Below are 17,547 nucleotides of genomic sequence, written 5' to 3' on the forward strand. Positions count from 1 at the left end.
TCAGGTTCATTCAGAGAATGCAGCATTTACCTGCCTTTTAAAAAGGAGCATTAAAGGCTTCTGTGCAACAGGATTAAACACATAATATAACGAGTGAGGATTTAAATATGTTTAAGTTTCAGCTTTATATTATTGCAGTTTTATGTAACTAAAAGCTTGAAAAACAACAAAGCAAACTTTCTTGGTTAAACCTTGAAAATGTTATGCACAATCTCATATCTTCTGCCACATCAAAATTTCCCTTAATATAAAAAATATATATACTTTTTTCTTTTTTTATGGCTGTGGCAAACGCTGATTCCCTGTCACTGTAAAAATGAAAACATACAGATACAACTCTAATAATTGTTTTCAGAAAATTTCCTAAAATTTGGCCCAGTGAATAAAACATTTTGCTGACAGGCAGGCACACAGACAGGCAAAGTCATTATAATCACAGGAGCAGGCCTGTTATTGACAAACTTCTACTAATGAGATGAAGACACAAACCTTCACAATAATTTGCATTTATTGGTGTATTGATTGTTGTTTACCTATAAAGTAAAACACAAAGTGCCTCTACAAGCCACATGTTTAGGGGCACACTGTTATTTCCATTTTGCTGAGTGTTTCAGTGACATGCTTCCTGTCAGGAAACATTACTTCATGTGTCTCAGCTCACGGACACACATGGAAAAAAATCACCGTCAGTGCGGTGGACAGACAGTAACTAATGAAAATTTCATGTGCAAACATGCCTCTGGTTAAATGTGTCCAGCTTGTGGTGTTCAGTCAAAACAATCTGTTGGAGTAGGCCTACATGTGGCAGTGGTGACATAAGTGTTGTCTATTAGCATGTAGTGCGAATACAACTTACGTCCACTAAAAGCACGAGCGAGCAAACGTGAAACATACCGTAGCAGAAGGTGGAATGGCGTGAGAACGGAGCTCTGTGCATCTTCTATTCTTAAAGACGTGGCCCGTTTGTTGTATGATTTATTTATTTGCTGACAGACTTCCTTAAACGGAAGTGGGCTGATTTGTTTGCCTTCTTGAGTAAAGTTAACTTTTGTTTTTAAAAGAAGGACACTGAAGAAACTGAACCGTCTGATGCTGTTACTTTGTTACAGAAATGAAACAAGGTAAAAAAAAATCTATGCACAGTAAGCAATAATATTACTGGAAGTCAGGTTAACTCATGCATTATTTTAGTTTCTGTAAGGTTCATTAGTGAGTGATGTTGATCGTTCTTGAGACCAGGGGTGATAAACTTATTTTCACTGAGGGCCATGAGTATTATGGCTGCACTCAAAGGGCTAGTTGTAATTAATCTTAACATATTATTATTTAACTTCAACATTTTGTGTTTAACTTCAACTAAACACAAAACGTCATGTTCCTCATGTCAATGTTACCACTGAGCTCTTCTAACAAACAATAACTGAGCACTATGTGGTATTTTGTGCACAGCAGCGTTTCGACACATCCTCTTTTAAATACTGAAAATCTATATGTACAAATGACTAAATGTGAAATAAATAATAAAAGTAAAAGTAAGAGAGTTTTTCTCACTGTTGTAGGGAGTAGCTGTCATTTTGCATTCATGATTCTCATCCCTAATTTACATTACATGCGGTCCTGCTCCGCTCCGCTCCGGTCCGACCTCTGCAGCAAATTCGCACTAATTCTAATCACAGAGTATTTACACTGGCTCCGCACGGCGGCAGTGAGCGGACAAGGGTCCGGCAAAATTAGATCTAATTCTATTTCTGCCGGACGCTGGAGCTGCGCCGGAGTCAATTTTTAAACATTACGATGCACCAACATGAAGAGGAACGAGCACAACATCTGTATTTTCAAAATAAGACACCATCATTTTGTCAAAATTGCAGCTATATTAATAAATATATGGATATATTTCTACACAGATGCTGTTTTAATGTATTGTTTTGTTTGGGAAGTAGATGGCAACATGTGGATGAAGCATATGTGTACACACACGATACAAGTGGATTTTATTTTGAAATTAGAAGTTTCAAAAAGATGACAGTAATACAGTTTCAACCATAGATATCAAAAGCTTTTATATATCAATGTTTTCAGCTGTGTTTGGAATTCGTCTTTCACATAATTAAATATTTTTTGCTCTGACTTCCACATTTATCACGGATTTATTGCGTGATCCTTCCTGCACACACTYCCTCCTCTGTGTGTCGCACCAGAGTGGAGCGGAGCGGAGGCTGTGTAAATTGGTTTGCAAACGAACAGCTGCGAACTGCGCACCACAGCGCAGCGGAGCGGAGTCGCATGTAGTGTAAATCTGGGGTGACACTTTCCAACAGGGAATTCCTACTGGGGGGATGTTCCAGTTTAAATTTATGACTTGTAAGCTGGAAAATCCCACTTCTCAGTACAACTGAGCCACAGCAAAAGTAGCCAGTGACAAAGCAGTTTAATGGAGATTTTGTTGGGTCAATTTTGCCAGCTGCAAAGCTCCTATATAACCAAGAAGGTTATATACGTATAACAGCTGGAGTGCACAGAAATCACGTGACCGTGTGATCAGCTGTAGAAGCAGCTAAAGCAAAATGAGCAAGTCTGGATTTACCATTACTGTACATGTTGTCAATATAGTATAAAATAAACGACAAATGTAGAAACCATGAAAACTATTAATAATATTTTACTGTTTATATGATTTATCTAATTCTTTAAATAATGCCAGAAAAGCTGTTTCGGTTATGGATTTACTAACAAAAGATAAACCGGAAAACTTCACAACAAATAACAGATTTGATCTTATTTAGCTCAGTGTGATCTGACATTAATAATATTAAAATTAAAATAATCCTATAAAGTCGATGTAATCACTGTCATTTATTGAACTGGTTAGCAGATATTAGCTTGCAGAGCATATAGGCTACATACAGTAGCACTCTGCTGAATCATGCTACAATTTATTACAAACTATTAAATATTTGCTGATTTATCCTCTGATTAATATTTAGACCTACAAACTGTAAAATAATATTATGAATGTGAGTATTTTAGGTTTCTCTTTTGCTCCTCTTTGCTGTCACATCACAGATGCTAACGATGGACGGATAGGCGGGGCTCAATCTAGGGTTATGTTTTGAACCTTGTGCAACTCTACCTAGTGGTGGGTATCCCACCACTAGGTGGAGTACTGCCATTTTGCTGGTAAAATAATCAACATGTATTGTAGGAGATATAGTTTACAGTCAATGCTGACTTTAAAAAAGCATGCATTTTTATAAAGACATTAATACATTTTAGAAGCTCTCAGGAGCCACAAAAAATGCATCCGTGGGCCACATTTGGCCTGGCCTTGAGTTCAAGAAGATACATGAGGTAAAATATGACGCGAACATCCTACAGCTGCTTATTCCGACCACTTTTGTCCATTTCTGGTCTAGTGTCTTTGGCAGTAGCTGTGGTGTGTTTGAAATTTCTCTTAAACTGATCCTTAGATGTAAAAACAATCAGCACTAAAGAAAAAAACACAAGATTTGTGGATATTATTAAATAAGATGTTATCAGATTCAAGATTTCATAATAAAACAAGATATTAGACTTTCTGTTGGCTTTTTCATATTGTCTCAGCAGTGATGGTTTCAATTCTAAATCTGCCCTGCTCTGATTATTTATTCATCAGTTTGTTCCCACTTTTTTCTCTTTCTAATTAAAAGCCACACATTATACAGACATGGTGATCAGAGGTATTAATTATCAACAAATCTCATAGGTGACCTTTGTGGCCATCACTCTGTGCAGCTTCTATTCAAATAAACCATTCTTCAATCAAACAACCCTTTGTCTCTCTCCACTGTGCAACCCATCTTTGGTGCACAATGRATATTTATACAGCAGGTGGCTGAGGAGTCAGACACTGATCTCTGAGGTGACTCGTCGAACAGCCGAGGGGGCTGCTGGTGTGCCGGGTTTGGCCTGGGATGAAGCCCCACGGGGGCATATATTCTCGTCAGCATGTCCTTTTTATTCCACTTAGGCAGAGGATTATGTTTTATGACACAAAGTCTGTAACAAGCACCGATGGAGGAGAGCCAGTGAGCACTACACTGCAGAAACACTATGATGAAACTGCCATAATAATACCGTCCAAAAATACCCGCAGCATACATCTTCTCTGCATCAAAAATTAGATCCGGCRTCTAAAAATAGAAACCACATTCTGTGCTCACTCCATCTGTACATGCAACACGGAGGAAGCTGTACGGTAACCAAAAAATTTCCCTTTTGCACCTCAGCTAAAAAATAAAAACAACAGAATGTGTTCAAGGATCTAAAATACTTGATTTTATTTACTTAAAATATGAGGGTAATAATTTAACAACAGCATTAAGGTTATTTCCCAAGTGACTTATTATTAATATTGGTTTGAGAATGTACACCTGCTGTCAGAAACCATTTTTTTTTCGATCAGACAAAGGTAAAAGGGCAATATTATTTATTTTGAGTGTCTAATTTGGGTTTGTTTGTCTGTAGTGTTGGCAAAATATCTAAATAACTAATGAACCACTGTACAGGTTCAATGTATGAAGCTCCTTAAGTAATCATTGCCTCTTTACTCATTGGCGTCACATTAACCAACWCAAAGATGGTTATAATTCAGTCRATTCTACACATATTAAACTAAAACCTGGTGTTGTAGTAGCTGAAAGTCATCCTCAACACATTATCTGGATTTCATACAACTTGCAAAATCTCACAGTGTTGCACAAGACTTTTAAAACCGTAAATTACAAGATTCGACTAAAACTTTAAGATTTCTTTAAGATTATTTTGYCTAAATTTCAGGCATTAAAGATGGCGGGTGATATGCATTCCTTAAAGAAATGCAAGGTCTTTTATCTTTGGGGTGATTTTTCTCTGCTTCAAAAGAAGCTGATAAAAAAGTACAACTCCCCTTTAAGATGTAACTAATGTGGCTCAGTTGTAACCGAAGTAAACAAATGTGTGAAACTTAATTTTTTTTTTTTGGACTGTAGCTGCACAGACTTGTAAGAAAGTGTCCACAAAGAAACAAGCAGTTCTCATACGGGGACTGGGAAAGTTTCTGGGCATTGGCGTTTCATTGTTGCAGCCACAAAGCCGTCCGTGAACTGAGTGTTCGAGATAAGTGCTTTGGAACACAAACAAACTGAAACAAAGAAACACGAGGTGGAGATTGGTTTCTTAAGTCAGGCAGAGAGAAAGAGAAAGAGAGAGAGAAAGAGAGTGTGCTTCTGACGTCCAAGGGTATCATAAACCCCAAGCGTGTGTCTGAACAACAATGCCAACAGGAGCACAAATTCTCCACACGCACTGGGAATCAATTTCACACAGAGAGGGGAAGACTTGGAACGAGGCGTATCAGAGAAGAACTGAAATACTGCATCTTGTGTTATTGGATTTGCAACCTAGTTTTTTTTTGAGCAATCTGCAAGCTGGGGGATCCAGTCAAGTGGAACTTCTCTGAGCCAGCACAAAAACCTGTGGCCAGCTGAGGAAAAGAGATTGTTATGCAGTTTACCTTAAAACTCACAACAYGTGCTTAAAAATAAAGCAAAAATWAAAWAAACTAGAGCTGAAATATGGACAAACTTTATAATCTGAAAGTTCTCATGATAAAAGAAAAACATTTCAAACTGCACTTCAGACTTGTCCCACAGATAAAAAAATTAATGGAAAACAAATGAGGAGWACAGCTTTTATCTACAGATTAAATAGCAAACTAATGATCCTAAAAGTGATGTTTTGTATGTTTTGTCATAGATCAAAACAAAAATAAAGAACACTACTGTTCTGCTAAAAATAAAGTTGACAAAAATACATAATTTTATTCTTTCTTTAGATAAATTAACCAGGAAAAGCTGCTTGGATTCTGAAATTTGTTTATATTTGGAGGTTTTTGCATGATAGAGTTTTATGTTGCATTTCTGAACAGAACAACAACAGCTTTATTTATTGACCACTGCTTTCAAAGTTATTTCTGAGTGCAACCAAAAATATCTATTGATTTTATTTCAGTGCCACCTGAAGGTCTGAAGATCACAAATACAGTATTTTAGATGAGTTTTCTTYTTCTAAAGTGAGCTCTCCCATCATGTTTATTATCATTATTCACCTGAATCTTTGCAGTTTTATATTATGGAACATTTACAAAGTGCTGGAAGCTATAAAGTGTGTTCACTGAAGATTTAATAAAAGCTAAAAAGCACAGATTTGAGCTAAGAAGTAAGAAGAATAAATAAGTAAGAAGGCAAATAAATTTTATCCTTTTTTTCAATCATTGTCTTCAAATATAAGTAACCTTGCCACATAGCAAAGAGCTTTAAATATTTTAACTGAACTCAATTTAGCTGGAATTTAAAGTAAATGGCTCCAAACAAGACTTTCATGTAAAGCAGCCTGGTTTCTACTAATTTGGTTTATGAGAAACAAGTTTTTATTTGTAAAGTTGTACCTGTCAGAAAGGCCTGAGGAGGTGAAATATTATACTGAGATTGTTTGTAGTTTATAATTGACAAAAATATAAAAATAAGAATAAAAAAATCAAGGCAGGCAGTCAAAGCCAGGGTGTTAACTGATCGGTTAGTTTTGAGYCATGCATATATTTTTGCAACTAAAGCAGCAGAATGAACATCTGAGATTAAAATCTGAATTCTGTATAAAAGGAAAATATTGATTTTTTTCCCCCCCAACCAGAGATTAAAATCACGTGAATGTAGTGACACGCCCCCTAGCGGTTCAGGTCCGCCAAGACCACCTGAGTTTGATAACCTTGCTCCGCGTCCTGGGAGCGTCTCTGAAGGAATGTGACTGTGTGTGAATGTCCTCCTCTTCCTCCTCTTCCTCCTCTTCCTCCTGCTTGTTGATGCAGCCCGGAGGGTGGCTGGTCTGGACTCCTCCTCTGACCTTGTTCCCGCTCGGACCTGTTTACGATGCTGAGCCCGGAGAGCGCTCCAGAGAGCGGAGAGCAGCCCTGCATCCAGCTGGAGCTGCTGAGGAGCAGCACGCACCTGCCGGGCAGGGCCACGCCGACCAGGGTCCCCACCACCGAGAGCCCCCCGAAAGTGTCAGCCAACGGAGTGTGCGACATAGAGGACCGGATTCTGAGGATCACCGGTTACTACGGCTACAACCCGGGATACTCAAGTCACAGAAGTGAGTGGAAAAGACGGGGAAATATATCAGAGTGATGTTTGTTTTTATTGCAAGAAATCACAGATTTACAGAGAAACGTGTGTGTGCATAAGGAGAGGGAAAATACAACTTATCAGTGTGTGGAAAATAATAATATTGCACATTTTCTTTTACTCTTGCAAGTTAGATTTATTCAAACCATGCTACTGCAAATTACTAACTCCTCTAATTGGTTTTAAATTATGGCCATTAAGGAGCAGCGTGAGATCCGTTACTGTCACTGTCAGCTTGACTCTCATCCATCTCTGAGCTTCAGCAGAGAAAGTCATTTTCTCAAGACAAGTCCCAAAGTTGATTGTTTTGAGCTGCAGCAGTGAAAGCTGCATGCGTCTTCTCATTTTGCAAACGTGCTCATTATTAAATGCTACACTCCCTCCTCTGGGGATGGATGTGCACGTATCCAGTTGTTTTCCTGAAACATGCATGAAATACAGCAGGATTTCGACAAGCTTTCCAGTTGTCAATGTGCGTGTGATTGGTGGGGCAATATTCAGAATTTTGCTGACACTGAGACAATGGTGGGGCATTGGAGGAGAGAGCTGATGGTGCACTTTTCTCAGGGATGATCTCCAACAACACAAAATAAACAACTTACTTGTGTTAAATTATTGCTTCAACCTGTGGGATTACAAGAGAACATAGAACCCATTTTAGTTATGTTTTTTGAAAAGCCAATTGTTAAATAAAGCTTTTTAGTAATGAGACTTTTCCTCTCACTTCTGTGTGAACTGGGCCATTTATATGTGTATTTATCCATCCATCCATCCATCCATCCATCCATCCATCCATCCATCCATCCATCCATCCATCCATCCATCCATCCATCCATCCATCCANTCCATCCATCCATCCATCCATCCATCCATCCATCCATCCATCCATCCATCCATCCATCCATCCATCCATCCATCCATCCATCCATCCATCCATTGTCAGAGTCGGGTCGTGGCGGCAGCTTGAACGAGGAAACCCAGACCTCTCTTTCCCCAGTCATCCCTTCCAGTTTCTCAGAGAGGATCCCAAGGCGTTCCCAGGCCAGGTGAGAGACCTAGTCTCTCCATTGTGTCGTGGGTCTTCCTTCAGGTCTCCTCAGTCCCATGCCCGAAGCACATCCCTAAGGAGACATCCAGGAAGCATCCTTACCAGGTGCATTAACCACCTCAACTGACTCTTCTCCATGTGGAGGAGCAGCCGCTTTACTTTGAGTTTTTCCCAGATAACGGAACTTCTCACCCTTTCTGAAAGAGTCCAGCTACCCTGCAGAGAAAACTCGTGTTGGCCGCTTGCATCAGCGATCTAAAAGTGATCAATGGGTCAGTGATTTGTGGCCATAGTTTGCCTAACAGTTCAGCTTCCTCTTCACCACAATGGACCAGTACAGAGTCCATAATACTGCAGAAACTGCTAGGGCTGTGTATTGGGAAGAATTTGGCGATACGATACATATCATGACATAGGGGTCACGATACGATATATCCCGATATATTGCGATACTGTAAGCAAGGCGATATATTGTGATATATTGTGATTTTTTCCGTCCAAAAATTCTGTTAAATAAAAACCTCTTACTGGAAAAAAAATGAAAAACCAAAATTCATTGTCTCAGAAAATTCTATTACATAGACATGCGCTAGCTTTCTGTTACGTGAAGGTTGACTAAAGTTGGAATGAGACACTTAATTTGGTTTAAAATACATTCTGATGAATAAGTAACTGTTCGTAACCTTACCTCAGCTTAGAAGGCAGAGGGTGTTGGTCTTTTCCGCTCAGATTCAGCTATCGGAGCATTAAGCTAATGTTTACTCACAATGCAAATGCTACCCTTGCTCTCTGGCGCTCAAGAGGTAGAGGAGCCAAATGGCTGGCTCACTGCTGCCAACTAGTGGTCAGAGACTGAACTACAACATAAAAATGAATGGCTGGCAGGAAAATTGACATTTTAAACCTTAATAAAAAATCAATACAGGGCTTTAGAATATCGATACAGTATCGGGAAATGAAATATCGCGATTTTCAGTGTATCGATATTTTCTTACACCCCTAGAAACTGCACTGATCTGTTTATCGATAGCTTCCTGTGGGCCCACCACTTGCAGGAGGGGCCTCAGTGCTTTAACCCCACACAAATCCTAAGAAATGGTAATTTAATTGTGAAAATATTGGGATTTAGATTCTGATTCACTTCCATTTACTTGAACTTGTCACAGAAGGGTTACATTTCCCTCGAAATGCTGGATTGTTTTGATAACTCAGCAGCTGTGTTGTTGAGTTGGTTTGACCAAATATTGGGTCAAAAAGTTTAATCAATAGATCAGAGATGAACCATTTTAACTGTCCAGTCTGACAGTATTTGGGGTAAAGAACTTAATTTATCCCAGCCCTGCTGAGTTGACATGTCCAAATATGACCCTGTGCTGGGCTCCAATTTGTGTTGTTTTAAACGCAGAAGGTTTTAGTGTGTTTTACATAAAAACTCTCATACAAATTAATGACTTGAAATACAAAGATTCAGTCTGAGTGTTTACGACTTTCCTCCTTCCAAGCATCAAGTTTTGTGACTTTGAGTCTAACGAACCTGTTTAAACTCTCAAAAGAATTGTGTCTTAAACCTCATTTAGTGGGGAATAGATCCATCCATTCATTCGAGGGCTATTTTTTTAAAAGTTTAGAGCGCCTCAATGGATTTTTAGAGAGACGCTGCGGACAACTAAATAAGCCCATCTCTCATTAACGACCTCGTGTTTATCAGGAGTGTCGGTTGCAGAAGATTAGCCATGGATGCGATCACACGTTTCATTTGAGAATACATCTTCTCATCCAGATTAATCTATTCAAGCAGCACCTGATTAATGAGGAGAGGCTTGAGCTTTAAATTGGAAACAGAGTGAATGGTTCAAGGACAGCCTCGACAATCATTTACAGCAGTTAAAGGAAACAGAACTTGGCAAAACAAACAAAAATAAAGCCACTCATGCTCATCAGTACAGCTTCTTTTGTAACAGACATTTAAAACTAATTATGTCAAATGTCTTAAATGTGTCATTTGTGCTTGGTCTTCATCTTAAATGTATATTCCTGAAGAATAGTCCATTTACGGTCTCTTTAGGGCCTCAAAGTTGTACTCATTGTTTTTGTTTACACTTCAGGGGCAGAGCCAGAGGGGTGGCTGGGGTGGCAAGTGCCACCGCTGGCACCTGATTGGCTATCACATGAGGCATTTCAAAGATGGGCAGTTAATGAGAATCTTTTTTGCCAGCTGGGTTAGCTTTCAGAATGTCATGGCTCTTGGCTGCCAACATAACAAATTGAGTGGTAGCCATTTATATTCAGCTTTGGCAGCCATCTTGAATTAGTGCTTTAAGTCCGATTTTGTTAAAGATTGTTACACTAATTTTCAGCTGTGTATATTTAAAAATGACTAAATTATAGCCTTATAGCATTAGCTTAGTTGGGACTAGCAATATGCGTGTTTTTTTWATCATTCTTATGATCACACAAAATTTTAGCCGAACGTTTCTAAAAACAGTTAATTAGAGTCGTTTGAAGTTAGCTGTGTTGGACATCTTGAATTTTCGTATTCAGAGTATTTTATTCATTTGTATGTACCCCACTGAAAACACCTTGGCCGCCAATTGCAAACACTGTCTAGCTCCGCCCCGTTACACTTTCACTTGAGAATCACACGTCTCTCATGATGACTGTCGTTTTCCATTAAATCCAAAAAGCACCTAAACTGAACAGAAGGCTGATCCTGCCAGCCAATGATATATTTATCATCTCTATTTGCCAGTTTGTTTAATATCGCCACCTGCCATCTGTGTTGAGAGACGTAGCCTCTGAGGGGAAGATTTGGGCTTTAGTAAAGTCACGATGATTTTTCTGTGGTGATACTTAAGCATGAGTAAGAAAATGCAATTCTGAACAAGTAGGTTGCAACTTTTTTCCTGCCGTATCACTTGATATTAGCTGAAACGCTGAAAATATGTAGAAAAGTTTGATTGAAACTGTATTTAAAAGAAAAGAACAGTTCACTGGCAGCTCTAACAGGCTCCTGTAGGTGTCTAAAGCCAGTTCAGACCTTCCTGGAAGACATTATAGTAATTTGCTGTAAAGTCTTATATAAAGAAGCTCATTTCAAATATGTGTCTAGTGCTTGCACACACCCCGCTGGGTAAATAGCTGTAGTGCGGGAGAATGACAGGTACTTTTAGTTCCTGCTCACCTAACTCTGGGTCGGCGTTGCTCGCTGCTGGCATCACAGCACGACAGCAGCACATCTAAAGACGCTAAAGGAAAAGATGTAGAAAGGACATGGTAAAGCAAAGTTTTATGTTTAATGAGCTTTTTTGTTCATAACGAAAGTCTAGAGTCAAGCTGGTCATTTAGGATGAAAAGACTTATTGACTGTTTCTTTTGCAAATGAGCTTTCCCTTTTATTTCATTTTTTCTCTGTCCAAATTTTTCTCTGGTTATTTTGAACTGTCCTGCTGATCCCAAGGCGTCTCACTCTCTGCTATTTATAACCAGCCCAATGAATGTGATATGAGTTTTGCCTGAATGGCTCCTGGGCTGCTGTTGGTTTTACGTGCTGAGGCTGAGCCGCACGACCTGCGAGTAATGGATGCAGTTTTTCTCCACAGGTTTTATAAAACCTCCTGCCTGTGCTGACGCCACAGTGGGACTGCTCAGAGCTTCTTATGATGCTTGACAGGGATTTCGATTCTTTGACTTTTACCCAGCAAATGTGCCCTAAGACTGTGCTGCAATGAAATATACATAGAAATGAAGGGATTGGATTTAGATTCTAATGGATTTAGCGTTTCTCTAAAATCAGTTCTGAGGAGCAACACTTCCCTCTTGTGGTTAATTGATCTAATAACAAAAATAAACCAGCTACAAACCAAAGAAAGAGCAATGTCATCCATGGCATCTACACATGTAAACATATTTGTTATAATAATAAAAAAAATAGCACAAAGGTAGAAATGCCTTTGTTTCTAAAGCTGCACGTCTCAAATTAGTAAAATATCTGATGTACAGTCTAATCATTTAATCTGGAGCATGGTGCTGTTTCTGTTGCTGGTGTCAAATTGTCTTATTGCAACATGTGACTTTTATTTTCAAGACTTGACCAGTCACTTTTCAGTCTAGTTCCCTGTTTAATCTTTTTTTTATTTTATTTTTAATTTTATGAGCATCAGCTTGAAATAATAGCAGAAGTTGTGCTTGTGAACACGTGTCTGTAATTTTAAATGTTGTGCAAGGGAAACATTGCTGCTTATTCTCTGAGATGGCGATAAACGTGACATAAATGAAGAATTACTTGAAAAGTATAGTTCTTAAAGGCAATGACTGAATAAAATGATATAAAGAATTTCCATCCATCCATTAATTATTTTACATGTTTGTTCCTGTTCAAGTCATCAGTCTGATAATCAAGTTAATTTATTTATTATTACTTACAGGTTTTTGACAAAAATCATTGAAAATAAGCTGAGAAGCCAAAGTAACAACAATTCAGATCTTTTTTTTTATAATAATCAATAAAATGTTAATAGCACAACAAGAAAAAGGGGGAAAAAAGCTTTATTTACAACAACTTATCTATGATTCTCTCAGTAATTATATCAGGATCTGTGCCATTTCTTAAAAAAAAAACTAATTTGACGAAGAGCATTACGGTGCATATTTTTTTAAATTACATTGAACGTTATGAAGACAAAGAGGGAAAGAGAGAGCCAAAAAATAAAAAAGTGTGTGCAAATCTTGACTTTAAGCTCCTCTGTATGCATTAGTTTCAGCTTTAATCTAGTCAAAATTATTAATATCAATCGCTTGTATTACGTCCAGCACACATCACTTTTCAAAGTGTGCTTTTAAATGGTCTGAACTTGTATCAAGACCTTATAGACTCCATTCACAAATGCTACACTGTAGCTTCGCACAGAGCTGAGGAAGCTGTGCACTGGTGCCACTGAACCCTCTGAACACCAGCAGGCAGGGTGGGTGAAGCGTCCTGCCCAAGAACACAACTGACCACTCTATTTATATATTTATGAATGCACTAAATCACAAAAATAACAAAACTAGTTTTTAATTCTCTGCCTTTTCAGTTGCAATTCCATATACATCATTTGTAAACACCATGTTTTCAGCAAAGCATCTTATTTTAGTAAGAGATCAATGTCTCTGTGCTGCAGTCGATTGCATTCGACACTAGGTGTCCTCAACTTCCACTGCTCTTACTTTGACTTGGTGGGACTTTAAGTGAAAACACACCTGACAGCCAGAATTTTTTTTTTTGTCAATAAAAATCAGCGTCTCTGTCCTCTCCGCTCCTGGTCCTCAAACAGACGTGTCGAAGTGCTAAAGACAAGGAGGCTTCTGATAACAGAGGATAAATTTTGGTTCATCTAAATGACAAAAAAAGAGCCTGAATGGGCTGAGTGCATCTGTCTGTGCAGGAGAACAGCTGTTGCTATGGAGGTAAAGAGCCAGGGCGCTGCACTTTATTGTTTGATCTGTAATGCATGCAGAATATTTTGTTATATACAGTACACTCAGTTTTTATTTAACATATAATAATCATTTATTACAGGTGGCTGCAATTTGTTTTTAATCGAAACCTCTATAGAAAGTTTAACTCTTGCTTTTGAGCGATACATTTATGGTTGTTGGATTATTGGAGCTTAAACCTTTGCCTCCTGCAGTGCCTGTAATCCAGGTATTTCTCAAATCTAATACAGATTAGCAGACTCTGCTGAATGACTCGTTTCTCTGCCTCCTAATTGTCTGCAGTAGTTTTTGGCTCCTCTCATCAGCACAGCTATTTTTAAAGTTAACTCTCCTCGCTGGATTTATGTTTGCTTCCCAATCGGGTATTCTGCAACAGCGAGCGAACGGCAACATTGATTTTACTCGCACAACAGAAAGTTCCCTCCAGCTTTAAATATTTTATTCAAACACAGAAGTTGCTTTGGTGTTCTGAAACATGGACCTCTTTTATTACAAAACCAAGTTTTGTGCTGTTTGTGTTCTCACAGTTTTATCAGAACTGTGACTGGTGAGCTCTGGAGGAAGAAGCTGTTTGAAGACGAGCCCATAGGCTGAAATGTGATATAAAGCTTTCAGGAATCAGTCAGTCCTTGCTTTGCAGCCTGTTTACATGACTGATTTAAGTTTTCCAGGTTTGCCTGTCAGGCTTGTGTTAGCATTTAGCATCAAAACAAACTTATTATTGCCTGTGTGATCTCTTGTGTCTGATGGATTATCACTTGGCTCTGATATGTTGTTGAAATATAGGCCCAAACAATATTTTGGTCCATTAAATCTTTAAGTAGCTAAACCACGTTTGGGGATGGAACGACTGGAGGACTTTCCTTGAAATGGAAACTTGTGACTCACGTGGCTCTCCTCAACACCTAAAAGCTTCTGATGGGAGGGTTCTGCTTACGCAATAGCGATGTAATAAAGATATTGGATTCCTTTACTGAAGGAGCAGCCTCACATGGTCAATATTTAATGTGAAAATACTCCATTAACGGTAAACATTTCAGAACTTTCTACTTATACTGTAAGTGTGAAATCAAACAAAATATTTCATAAACCTTGTAGCCAAACTTCTCACTAAGTGAAACTGTATATCTGTGCACAGCAGGTCTGTATAAGAGTTGTGGAGGCAGCTTTCTGCAAATAAATCTTAGTCTCAAGGAGTATTCGAGAGCAGGAGGCGAGGCGAGAAAAGTCAGAGAGACAGAAGATGAGAGTGCAGAAGAAGTGAGGGGAGCCTGGTCAGGTTGGTGGGGGGGGGTGGAAGAGAGGAAGGAGAGGATGGGGCCACAGCTAACGCAGCATAATTAGCCAACGCTGCTTGGTTACCTTCCAAACAAAGCTGCTGATTTGTGGAAGCAAAAGAAGAGGAGGGGAAATTTTAGAGAGACAGCGAGACTAGAGAGGAGGTGAGAGGAGTGATTGCACCATGCCACACACACACATATACACACACTCTTGAAGCTCAGTCTCCCTTGGAGACTGTGGTAACACTGGACTGGGGCATCTCAGTGCAACTGTGGAGTCCACTTGGCTGCACTTTCACTGAGCTTTCTCCACTAAGCTGTGTCACTATCCAGACAGAAGGAGGGCATCTGAGGGGAGCAGAAAGTCTGGACCGAAGTGTTGGGATGAGGAGTTGATCTTACAGCTGGAGGGGGAGCGTGAAGAAGAGGAAGAAGACGAAGCGGGGGAGTCAAGAGTCTGAGGATGCGCTACAGCAGGAGGAGCTGCTGAGTGTTGCAGCTGCAGCAGCCTGGGCAAACACACACCTTCCACTGGAGGACAGTGTGTGTGTTTTCCTGGTGGAGAATGAAGAAGCATTCAGCCCGAGTGGCTCCTCTCAGCTCATACAGCACTCAGGTCCTGACCAGCCCCAACTCTGAAGGTAAACTCAAACCACCAGAGAGGCCTAAGAAACCATTTAGACTTTAAGCCATCGGGGCTATTAAAACTAGGAGCAAACTTTATTTACTGGGATCACATGGCTTTGTGAAAGACATCACATGCATTGCCTGTGCTGCATGTATTTGGAATCATTAAACTAAAAAACTATAACTATATGACAGTATTTATGGTGCATTTGTCTGTAGTGAATAATGTGAAAATAGCACATTAGCTGCATGATAAACTCCGGCTGCCATGTAAACAAAAACAGTAAAGTCACCTGTTCTGACATCAGTTTGTCCCTCACCTCTGAACATTTCTCTCCCCAACAAATCCACTCCTCACCTTCAGCTCTTCTGCAGAGATAACAAAACTTTAATCAACTTTCATCCCATCCACGAAACAGCTTTCAACCTATTTTGGATAAAGACCCAAAGCATGTGAGCCGCAGTGCGAGCGCCTAACGCTGCAGACATTACTGGGAGCTTCTTATTGGATTCAGCGAGGCTCCATCAATCAGTGCTGCCTGCGTGCAGCGTTAGTGGTGGGGATAAGACCCAGAGTGGATTGAAATGTGAGTTTCCAGCAGCATGCTGCGTCACGCAGATTCGATAAGCTCTTTAAACGACAGCAAGTGAATGATCAGATGCAACAGAGTCGACACATCCAACTGTTTCTGAGGAGTGGCCTTGTGTTTGAGAAAACATTTATGTACAAACTTGCTATTTTAGTTGTTATGTCTATTTGTAAATTTTTTTATTTGGAATTATTTTAACCAGATTGGTTTTTATTGATAGCTTCATCAGTAGCTTATAAAGTTGTGAACAATCTTTAGCAACACGTGCAAGAAAACTATATGACACTTTACTAATAATGAACAGACACAGCAGCCAAATTTAGGCGCAATGCCCACTTTTAGTTAGAGTTACAAGGCTTATTCTTGTTTGGCTTGTTTACAATTCTCTGGAATGGTATTTTTTTTTTTCATTCTCATCCATAGATGCCAAGTCACGATTCTGTCTGTGACTTAAAAATCGCATTTATTTGATTGTGTCCTTGTGTGCCAGCAAGGAACTGATTAATTCATTAACATCAGTTTGGCAGAACTTCAGGGCACTTTATWCATAAAAGAAGCTTCTTACTAGAAACATTTAGTGTCATTAGATTAAGCAGAACAGGGCATATTGCTCAGAAATATGGGGAAATGCAAATGAAATAGCTATTGACATATTAGTTAAGTTACATAAAAACACTATAGGCTTATTAATAAAATGGGATATTGTGAACCAACTAAAAAACTTTTCATTCAAAGTAACACTTTAAATTTTCAGGACGTTGTAAATATAAAAATACTAGAAATAATGTATGAAGCATTGAATAAAAATCTTCCTTCTGGAATTCAAAAATTTATCTAAGTTAAGAGAGAGTGAATATAATTTATGAGGTTTGTTAACTTTTGAACAAGTTAAAAGTAAAGTAAAATCAAGAAGTGTTTCAGTTATTGGTGTGAAATTATGGAATGAGTTGAATGATGATCTCAAATTATGTGCTTTTTTGGTGAAGTTTAAAAGCGCCTTAAAATGCAAAATTATAAAAGCTTATACTGTTATGTAGATTTATATTTGTATTGTGTAACCATGTATGCATGTAATGTATGTGTCTATACTGTATATGTACAGCGGGTAAAATAAGTATTGAACACGTCAACATTTTTCTCAGTAAATATATTACTAGAGGTGCTAATGACATGAAATTTTCACCAGATGTCGGTAACAACCCACGTGATCCATACATACAAAGAAATCAAACCACAAATGTCCAGAAATGAAGTCAGGGATGTGCACAGATGGACGTCAGGTGGTGCTTGAGCACCTGCCCTTTCCCTCCAGACCATCTGCCCCTGTC

General features: G+C 38.9%; 1 protein-coding gene across 2 annotated transcripts in view; it reads left to right on the forward strand.

Moving 5' to 3' along the window:
- The first annotated feature begins 6,825 nt into the window (after positions 1-6,825).
- The window catches only part of slc35f4 (solute carrier family 35 member F4), an 18,624-nt gene continuing 7,902 nt past the window's right edge, over positions 6,826-17,547 (forward strand). The window contains exon 1 of one of the 2 annotated variants that reach the window (XM_014013110.1): positions 6,826-7,167. In XM_014013110.1, coding sequence (XP_013868564.1) covers positions 6,945-7,167 — 223 coding nt within the window. In that variant the 5' untranslated portion in view covers positions 6,826-6,944. Of the gene's footprint in view, positions 7,168-14,510; positions 15,644-17,547 lie in introns of those variants that run through there. The other variant, XM_014013119.1, reaches the window with a different exon arrangement.

This window comes from Austrofundulus limnaeus, unplaced genomic scaffold (assembly GCF_001266775.1).
Source record: "Austrofundulus limnaeus strain Quisiro unplaced genomic scaffold, Austrofundulus_limnaeus-1.0 Scaffold2, whole genome shotgun sequence".
In the NCBI taxonomy this organism is placed as follows: Eukaryota; Metazoa; Chordata; class Actinopteri; order Cyprinodontiformes; family Rivulidae; genus Austrofundulus; species Austrofundulus limnaeus.